Here is a 10829-nt window from a genome sequence, read left to right as displayed (position 1 = left end):
GTTTGGAACTAAGCAGATTGTGGAAGTACAATTACAATGTGTATATGTGTAGCTACAAGAACGATAATATGACAATATATTTTGCACTATTATTATACATTTAACAACAATACGCGAAAAATTTCTTTTTATGTTACGTAATATTACTAAAATTTGGATAATTACAGAAAATATTCAAAATATCCTGCTATAATTTCCAATATAAAATAAGATATATTTACACAATAAAAACAAATTTACATAATTTTTGTGGAATTACTGTAATTTCTGTAAAATTGCATGATTTTTTATATTTACAGAACTAATCATGTAATCTATTTTATATTTATTATATGTGTAAATTTACGAAACTTTTTTACAGTGTAAGTGGCTTGTGTCGTATCGTGTCCAATCGTGTGCAAAGTAACGATAAACGTAACTGTAAAATTCGTTACCGTTACCAAAAAAATGTAACTTCGTTACCGTTACAGTTACCAAAGAAAAAAAGTAACGCAGTTACTAGTAAAGTTACCAAAAAAGTAACTTGTAACTGTAACTTCGTTACAAGTAACGAGTTACTTCCATTCCCTGATATATATATATAATTGACAACGATAAATTGTGATATATGAAAGTTTTATTTTAAAAATACCTCTTTATATTAAAAGAAAATTTTAACACAACACATTGAAAGATGTAAATGAAAAATGAAAGAATTATCGGGCCACAAATATTCTCTCGGATTAAGAATTAAGTAATAAGAGCATTAAGTTATAAAAATTATAATGCAAATCTCAAATTTGCATCAACTCTCTTTGGCAACTTACTCTTACATAACGCATTTATTGTCACAGGCAATTGCACATCGCGATCATGCAGGGTTACGTGGAGGCTGCGCTTATTTTGATAAGGCTGATTCCTCATCCGTGTCTGTTGAACATCTATAATGATGACTGGCAATCATCTTTGCATCTGGCAGTGTTGACGAATCAGTCGCTAATCGTTAGACGATTGATTCTGGCGGGCGCAGATCCATCTTTGAGGAATTTCCATGGAAACACAGCTCTCCACCTAGCGTGCATGAACGGGGATCTTGCTTGTGCCAAGGCTCTGACGGATCCATTGTCCCCGATGGAGAGGAATAATCTGATACCCGGACAAATAGTACCAGCTTTACCTCAGAATTTAGAGCAACGTAACTATAGCGGTAGGTTATAAATATTGCTAAATATTATTGATCTGTTCTTCGGAACAGTCACTATATAATTTATAACGATGAATAATAATAGGGACTAAAAATAGAAGAAGCATTATTTATACACACATGCCTGCTATATTCATAGTCAGGCCTTATATTTAAGGCTTCCTTAAATTTATCTTCAGATGTACTAAGAATTATTTTATTGGCTACTGAGCATCTAAAGATAAATTTAAGGAAGCTTTAAATATAAGGTCTGACTATGAATATGGACAAAAATTGAAAAGGAATTATCAGGCGAAACAGCGCGTTCGTAGCTGAAAGATTATGTAAGCGTGACAAAAAATTATTGTATGTTTTACTTTAATGATCTGTGATTTTCTCTGCGGTTGTACGACAGCAGCTATTTGGAGGCTTGCAACATAATTGCCGTTAATCATCATAATGTGGAGAAAGAATCAATGTCGTTTACGTGATGATAGTCACCTGAAGGATGCCTAGCTGGCAGGAAAATCCTAACTGCTTTTACCGCGTAGAACAAGTCATCTATATAAGGTTCGCAAATAGCGAACGTGGACACGAGGAGTCATGTGGGTTTCTTATGATTTCATCACTTTCATTTCGAGAATCACGCTTTATTACATTTGGAAGTTTCATCGTTTTAGACACATGGGGAATATTCAATTACTTATGCAAGAAAAAAAGACATTAATTTGATTGATGTAATTTTTAAATTTCAAAAATCGCTGTCTGAGTATTCTATATATTTTAATGATAACTTTTTTTTTATTAATTCAGAATACTTCGCAATTCTTTCAATATCGAGATTATTCAATATCGAATACAAACGATTTATGCATAAATTAAATGATTAAGAAGAACGATACTTCCGCGAAAATGATCTTTGGAGATGTGGTTATAGAAATGAGTATACTCTGCATTTTTTCACGAATTTTTATTTATCTAAAACCCATTCTACAATTGCGTAAGCGTAGTTGTAAGTAACTGTAATTGTAAAAAATTACCAATCACTGTTGAATATGAGAAGAATATCCGACTGTAATTGGTCAATTCTTACAACTATATACACTTACGCAATTGTACAATAGGCTTAATATATGAAGACTATAAAAAAATATTCGTTTAGGTATTCAATATAGCGTATATTGAAATATTGCAAAAAAAGTATACTTCGACATTGTTGTTATTAATCGCGATTGATGACTATAAATAATGCGGCATATTCTGACACATTTCTTAAATAATTATTGTCGCATTATTGTCACGCTCTATCTATGGACGCGATTCTTTTCGTCATAATAACGTAGGAATTCCCCGAGTGTAAATGTACTAGCATCTCTCATCGATACATCCGTTATCGAGTTACCATCGGAAATGACTATAGTTTGTTATCATCACAAATCAAGAATAAGTCGAATATGCGATTTATTGACGTAAACAAATTGAATTTCAAAATCTGCGAAATTTGACATTGTGAGACAGAAATGCGCATCGCGCAGTACGTAAAATAGAAATTTATATATCTTTATAATAAAAAAAAAGAAAAAGGAAAAGAAAAAGTAACGTTTAGACGCTTTCTATCGCTCCTCTTTCAAATCCAAGACTTTTACGGTGAAGCGACAAATAAAGAAAGAAAAAAATTACTCTGATCAACAGATGTTGCGAAATATTCATGGACTTTTAAGAGTCTTGGAAATCCCGTGTAGCGTCATCGGCGCGTATTTCCGCTGCAAGTTCACGCGACGCAGATAACGCACTTATATTGTAGGCACGTACGCACTTGCGAAGCGTGGTGCACGCTTGTAAATTCGTGATCGAATTCGAGAGCGAAATCACGAATGTCCATAAAATTCTACACACGCGCATTTCGTTAGATAACTCGCACTATTCATTCGGATTTACAATTAAGGATGATGACTCAAATGAGTCCTAAGTCCTTCCGCGTCACCGAGAGATCAGTTATTCATTTAGAATAATTGTGTTCCAAGGTCTACATGTTTTTTTCTTCTTTTTTTTGAGAAATGCGCTTTCAGTTTTGCGATTAAATAATAATTGCCTCTAAAAAGCGGTAGAAGATAATTGGTGAATTTTGCAACACGATCATATTAGCTGGAATTAGATAAAATTGTTGTTTCCGTGAAAGCAATTTCGCAGTAATTTAATTCATTTCCAAAGGCACAAACACGACATTATTATTTCTCCTCGAGAAAAGAGATTATTTTGTTTACAAGACAACTTTCATATAATTGGTTCACATAGTTGGTTAATCCTTGTAAGATTCTTGAATCAAAGTGTAGATATATATTTTTTTGTATATAGAATTATAAATGCATATAATTATTATTACAAATAATAATTAGACCGATAATAACTATAAAATGGAGCTCTCGTAATCATAACTATTTTATAATGAAATTATAATTACGGATACTTTAAATATTTTTCGTCAGTGCACATAATATTATTATATATATGTATCCATTCAGAGGTTATAATTAAAAAAGCTCCATTTTATAATTATTATCGCTCTAGTGTTAGTAATAATAATTATATGCATTTATAATTCTGTATACAAAAAGATATTGTATAGTTGGTCCCGAAAATAATCATATTATATTAAACACTTTTTGCGCAGTACGTAATTCTCCAGTGTGTAAGGGTCATTTTTAGTAGTTAACAATTCTTATCTTCAATTTCATCACAGAAAAACGCTTCGAAATCGACGCAGAGCTCATTTGTCGATAAAAGACCAAAGAATATTTTTCAAATAGTTTAGCGTAGATGTGCAAGAGCGATTATTTTATACACACCATGAAATTTGGCATGGTCCTATATTACACTTGCGTATGCGCGTGTTACATCACACGACGTGGGCGTGTCAAGACGCCGTGAGATCTGAGCGAGAAAGCAGATGTTCTTGATGCTTAAAAATATCTGTAGAACTATAGCTTGCATGCTACTCGATATTCTTGCCTCGTCTCGTTCGGCCGGAAAACCCCACAACAGCGTCGACGCCGGTGACTTCTGTTGAACTTTCGCCCTTAAAAATTCAATCCTTCTTCATTAATCCTAGTCTTGCAACAATAGTCTTTAAATTTCTTAATTTAAACAAGCATTAAAATTTGATAAAACTTTTTATTTTGCGTTGTGGCAGCATATATCTGTCTAAATTCTTTAAAAGTACGATCTATGATTTAAACTTATTAGCCTCATCGACGCTGACATTCTTATTTATAAACGCAAACGTATTTTATAGATAGAATTAAATCTATTAATTCTTTCAATTCAGTCTATTAATTCAATCTATTAATTTTTTCATTGCAATCGATTCTACGTAGCTATAGCATGATAAAAAAGCAGGAGCGACACTTCATATCATATACCATTATGTTTATTAATATCTACGATGATCAATTAGATTTTAATTTCTGCCATTGGTAACGAGACGATCGATGTCGACGCAATATATGATATACGTAAGTATATCGTTAAATTCTGCCAATGCAACTAGTAACGTGGTACGCTGTTAATTTTAGATACAAGTTACTTCAATCAGCGCGGGCCTAGTTTGGACCGCGAGACACCAGCAAAATCTCCGACGACAATGAGTCATCGTATGTCTTCCTAGTTCTATCTATATCTTACGACAAGTATATGACTAGACTATATGCACTCATTTCGATGTGCGTATCCCCGTGTCCCTACTGTTTCAAGGGAAATGAATAGGAAAGTTAAAAATTAGATGCAAGTCGCTATATGCGAATTGAGCTGCACTCATTTTTTTATCGTAAACTCGTACCCCGCGCGCGCGTGTGCGTTTAATTATGCTGTTCACATTTAATAACGTATAATACTTGTACATAATTGATTATGCGTTACCAAGCAACACATTTCGCGTTTACATTTTTATCTATAACAATTGCATACAATAATAATAGATGATATATATAGTGATAAGAATAAAACTGATATTTTTATGTGCCGCCGAGATAGATCATATAACATCGAAATTTGCGCAACGGCATTGTGCCATCAGCTGATTGCAATTAAATGACAAATAAAATCATGATGATGTTCTTCTGATATTACATAACTTCAGTGTTTTACCTGATTATTTTCCAAAAATAAATAATAAATAATAATATAAGAGAATAGTCTCTTTTTCTAAATACTGTTGTTTCATTAAACACTGTTTAATCTCCGGTTCTTGATTCGATTTCAGGTGAGATGTGCTTGCACCTGGCCGCCACTAACGGACACGTGAACTTGGTGCGTCTTCTGTTGCGTCTCGGTGCCGATCTCGAGGCGAGGGAAGCCTTAGCGGGAAAAACGGCACTTCACCTCGCAATGGAACGGAAATGTCGATCGGTAATTAACTTCTTGTTGCAGGAGTGCAAGCCTTGTTTAGACACACAGATGTACAGCGGTCTAACGGCTTATCAGCTAGCACTGTGCATAGACAGCCAGCTCGCCAGGGAACTGGTGCGATATGGTGCAAAACCGGAGCCGTTGCCGGATTCAGATTCGGATTTGGAGAACAATTCCGAGAACAATTCCGAGGATGAAACTTACGGTGAAACGAGTTATTTGTCCGCGATCGTCAAGATGCAAAATGCAGTCGAACTGAAGGTCTAAAATATTCACTAATAAGTATCCGATTAATCGAACGGATCTAAGCACTGTAAGGTGAGTGAGAATGAAAAAAAAATAACAAAAAACATATATAACATACGAAATGTATATGTACGAAAACGAATCTTGAATTATATATAAAAATGACTACAGTTTTGTCGAATTCAAGTGGACAATTGCAGTGAAGCAATATTGCAAAATGATTAACATTACATCTCGCGCGAAAATAGCTTCAAATATTATATATGTATTATATGTATATATATATATATATACTCGTACGCAAAATCTTAATTTTTAATGTAGTACTTGTTAATTAATTAGATAAATTCCGGTGATCGCTTAAGAAAAAAATTAGTTTTATTACATTAAATAATAATCGCATTTCGCGAATTAAATTGAAGTCGCAAATTTTGCTTGCGACTGTCAAGACGGCTTGACATCATATTAATTCGTTGAATTGGATGAGGATGACAATGAAAATTGAGAAGATTGCTAGTTAAGTAGGTACATAACAAATGGAATTTCAGGCATTCTAGTTTCGATCTGCGCGCGCGATTAAAAAATGCATCTTGAGCTCACGAGTATTACTATTATAATATACAATTATAAATTATATGCATGCTTGTCAAATTGATATAAGTGGCGATATATGGCGAAAGATAAACAAGTACGAATAAAGAAGTATATAACAGAAAATGTATGGAAAAGTCGAATATCTCAAAAACTTATATGCGATTAACAAATATTCGATTAACGAATGAAGCAACAACATGTGAACATAGATAATCCTAGTAGATTTTTTTCTTTATTAATGTGCAATAACTGGATGAACAATATCCTGGAGCATGTGTCTAAAATAATGTATTATAAAAATAATAGAAGAAAATACAATTTGCACTTTAACACGAATTCTACAATGTCGATGGAACGATCTGTACGAACGAAAACAAAGTGTAATTGTTTTAAGATGTATGACAACGTGAGTAAGGTACCTGAGCCGAATAAGGCCTAACTTATTTTATTTTATTTTTATTTTATTTATGAGAATATTGAAATAAACTTTGTAAGAATAAAATATTTATTCCAGTAACTTTCAAAAAATATATACATCTTTTATGGAACAGAGTTTTAAATAAGCAAACAAAATATTTTTTTTTAATCTGACTTTGGGCCTTATTCCATGTGCATATGTATTTAATAAAGCCCAATCACACATAAACGAACAATAAACGTTTTTTTTAAAAAAAAACTTTGTTTTTTAAAATAACAAATAATCTTTGGTAATCGTCTTTGACATTTTTTTTTACTTTAGATAACTTTAACTCGATAAATTTTAACTTCAAAATATTAACAGCATTGAAAATCTGTATCTTGTGGTGTAAGTCCCATACATAACTCGTGGTACCATTTATTACACTCAGTACATTGCCTCATATCCTCCATACGATCTTCTTTACATGCCGTACAGTACCAAGTAACTGTTGGAGTGGAGTGAGTGATAGCTTTAGATGTTGAAAGTTGATCTGACTTTTTGTCATATTGCTTCTTGAAGAGATCTTTAGTTACCTTTTGTGCTTTATAATTTAATGCTTTTTTTCTTTGCGAGCTCCCAGCTGAGAAATCTTTGCGTATTGGAGTTGTTATAAGTTTTTGGAACGGCGTTTTTGAAACAGTCGCTTGATTTTCTTTATTCTTGTTTAATAATTCGACTAACGGAATGTCTTCATCACTAACTATTAATGAATTTACCGCTATGTTTGGAGTTTGATTTTCTATTGTTAGACGCTCTGTTAGAATTGATGGAGCAAAAGCAGAGTCTGGAATGGCTTCGGGATCAAATGAATACAACCCTACACCTCTAAATCCATTTGTTATATTAGATTGAGTCATGCATTTCGACCACATTTCTGAGAACACTATGTTCTCGTTTTGTTGAATTTTTTATCTGGATGTTTATCTTGATATTTTAGAAATTCCTGGTCCCAATGATGCTCAAAAGATCTATAAACTGATTTATCAAGTGGTTGTAATTCATGGGTGGTATTGGATGGTAAACAATACAGTACAATATCGTGTTTGTCAGCGACTTCCACAATTTGTAATCAAGGTGAGAGGCAGCACCATCGAAAACAAGCAAAATCTTTCCAGCAGGTTTGAAAGAAGCAAAGTAATTCAAGAATTTTATAAAAAGCTCAGTAGTCATGAAGCCTTTTGGTGCCATGCTTATTATGCTTCCTGGTGGCAAATTATCAGCGAACTCTGGCTTTTCGCGTTTACCTTTAAAGATAATCATAGGTGGGATCACGTTACCTACACTGAGAAAAAAGTTTCGTTGATATATGACCAACAAAAAGTTTTTCATTGTCCTAACCAAAATTTGGTTATTCTAACCAAATTTTTGGTTAGGACAACAAAGTTTTTGTTAGAATATGTGACTAACAAAAACTTTTATGTTATTCTAACAAAAAATTTTGTTAGCATAACTAAATTTTGGTTAGGACAACGAAAAACTTTTTGTTGATCATGTATCAACAAAACTTTTTTCTGAGTGTATAATTGACACACAACCAACTACAGTGACATTTTCAGCATGTTCGTTTGCGATGAAGCGGACTCGTTTAGCACCTTTTTGAGCTAAAACAGTTGGTTGATGATGCATCGTCAATCTACAGCCTTTTTCGTCCATGTTGAAAATCCTTTCCGGCTTAAATTTTATATCTAGCTCTGTCAAAAGGTTATTAAGCTTTTCAAAGTGGTTTTTTATAATAAATTTGTTCAATTTTTGAGCACGACCTTGGTTCATAAATTGTGCCTTTCTTTTCGAAATTTCAGGATTACGTTTCAGAATTGCTGTAAGCCATGATCTGCCTGCTGTGCACGCAATAGTGTTAAACGTATAAGGAATTTCATGTAATGTGCAAAACTTGTATACCTGTAAACAGTATGAAACGATGAGAATAAATTTAATTAAATAAGAAAAATTCTACATTCAGTCAAAGTAGATCTTAGGAATGAAATATTTCTGTTAATTATATTAACGTTTAAGCAGTAAAAACTGCTTTAACAGAATATATATATATATATATATCTTTCATTAAAAAATCTAAATAAGCAAAAATAATTTCTCTTATTTAATTAGATTACATACCTGATATTTTAACATTTTCAAAGTTATAGGTAAGCCAGTATCTGCCATTCGCAAAATCCGTGATAAATCTTTCTCTTGCTCTATAGTAAGAGTGCTCTTCCGTGTTATACGCTTTAAAGATGTGCCAGATTTCATATGATTACGCAAAGTCCTACGAGGAATTCCATACCTTTCGCAAATAGCTCTCTGTGAGAGCTTATTCCGTTCAACTGCTTTAAGAGCAGCTTCCATGGACTCTGTGTTCCAACTCTCAGCACATTTTTTTATTTGCGTCTTTTTAGTTTTAGCCATAATATTATATTCAACAAAAAAAGTGAATATTAAAGTCACTTATTCAGTCAACAAAATCACAAAATAATCAACAAATTACAAAATATTCAATAAATTGATATTAAATGTATCTACATTAAGAATGCGTTTTCAAGCTGACACTGTATAAATACCAGTTTATCCTTGTTGTCTATCAAATATCAGATAAGGAAAAATGATGCTTACAAGCACTGTAAGCGCAAAACAGAATGCACTCAATGTGAAAGCAAATTGTACACAAAATCGAGCAAGCTTATTGATATAGCCTTACATAACCTAATATGTCAGATTATTAACAAGTTTTACATGGATTGTGCGACATTATGTCCTGTTACATCAGCAGATTTTGTTATATATTTGCTAATTATCATTCAGTATAACAGATTTTACATCAAATTTGGTACCTTTTCGTTGACAAAATTTATATCAAACGAGCTCTTGTTTTGAAGACTTAGCAGGCGACCATTGTTTTGGTTATGGTTTAAACATCTAAGAAGGCCCAGGGGTCATTTTAATGGGCCTTATTTGATAAGTGTGTCGTTTTTAAACAATATATTTATTCTAAAAATTGATATATATATTTGTCATTTTCATTGATTAGGAAGTTGAATAATATTATAATGTTATAATAAATTATAAAATATCGTACATGTAATGAACTTTTTGAAATATTTACGATTTATTACAGCGGATTTTTATAAAAACGTCACAATCATCCATCTCGTCACAAAGTTTATATTATATTAAAGAAACGAGTTGTTGTCGATTTTAGTTCTCTAGACTTCTTATCGGCCCTATGACACATCTTTTAAGCATATAATTTAGACATAAAGTGCATTTATAAGCGGTAATTTAAAAAGTGGGCCATATTTTGTGCTGGGTCTTTTTCGGCTCAGGTACCTTATAAAATATTTGCGTCTTGTGTGTGCGATATTTTGTAATATAAATAGAAAAGTGTATATGTAATGTAAATAGAGAAATATTGATCCGTATTCAAGAAACGTATATCTACGAAAAAAAGGTTTTATTATACATATATAATTCGTAGATAATAAGATCGATACGATATGATAATAAGAAGTTAATGCGTCTTTGATAAAATATGTTTTAGTTGAAGAGAAATATAATCAAATTCTTACGTACGACTTAAATTTCATATACAATGCAAGGGAATAGCGATAGTGATAGAAATAACCAGATTTCAACCTATCAGAAACTGTATATTTCGGTGTATCCGATTTCTGATAGGTTGAAATCTAATGTTATTTCTATCGCTATCGCTATTCCCTTGTATTTTGTATAGGACTTTAGAGCGATACTACAGTATGCGTTATTAGCGCGACGCTCTAATCAGCTGAGATAATGGGCCAGATAGTTGTACAATATCTATTTATGTTAGTATAGCGAAGAAAAAAAGAATCAAAACAAGATATTTATCAACGTTAAACGTCAACCGGATCAGTGTTCATTTAATAATTTAAGATCGCTGTCATTAAAGAATGTATAATAAGACATCTTCTCATAAATGTACATAGCCAT

The 10829-nt window shown here is 32.4% G+C and overlaps 2 protein-coding genes across 4 annotated transcripts in view; one reads left to right on the top strand and one right to left on the bottom strand.

Annotated features, from left to right (window-relative positions):
- The window catches only part of LOC108761565 (NF-kappa-B inhibitor cactus), a 15292-nt gene extending 9396 nt beyond the window's left edge, over positions 1-5896 (top strand). Inside the window, exons 2-4 of one of the 3 annotated variants that reach the window (XM_018508176.1) lie at positions 834-1186; positions 5421-5467; positions 5588-5896. In XM_018508176.1, the coding sequence (XP_018363678.1) occupies positions 834-1186; positions 5421-5467; positions 5588-5833 (646 nt within the window). In that variant the 3' untranslated portion in view covers positions 5834-5896. Of the gene's footprint in view, positions 1-833; positions 1187-4734; positions 4813-5420 lie in introns of all 3 variants that reach the window. The other 2 variants (XM_018508174.1, XM_018508175.1) reach the window with 2 other exon arrangements.
- A 2436-nt stretch (positions 5897-8332) lies between these two features.
- Positions 8333-9787, bottom strand: LOC108761566 (uncharacterized). Its single transcript, XM_018508177.1, has 2 exons — positions 8982-9787; positions 8333-8765 (listed from the first exon to the last, which is right to left on the bottom strand). The coding sequence occupies exons 1-2, from the start codon at positions 9270-9272 to the stop codon at positions 8355-8357; spliced, it is 702 nt and encodes a 233-aa protein (XP_018363679.1). The 5' UTR covers positions 9273-9787; the 3' UTR covers positions 8333-8354.
- Between the last annotated feature and the right edge of the window lie 1042 nt (positions 9788-10829).

Source organism: Trachymyrmex cornetzi, unplaced genomic scaffold, assembly GCF_001594075.2.
Source record: "Trachymyrmex cornetzi isolate Tcor2-1 unplaced genomic scaffold, Tcor1.1 scaffold251, whole genome shotgun sequence".
Taxonomy (NCBI): Eukaryota; Metazoa; Arthropoda; class Insecta; order Hymenoptera; family Formicidae; genus Trachymyrmex; species Trachymyrmex cornetzi.
This window is presented reverse-complemented; position numbering and strand designations above follow the sequence as displayed.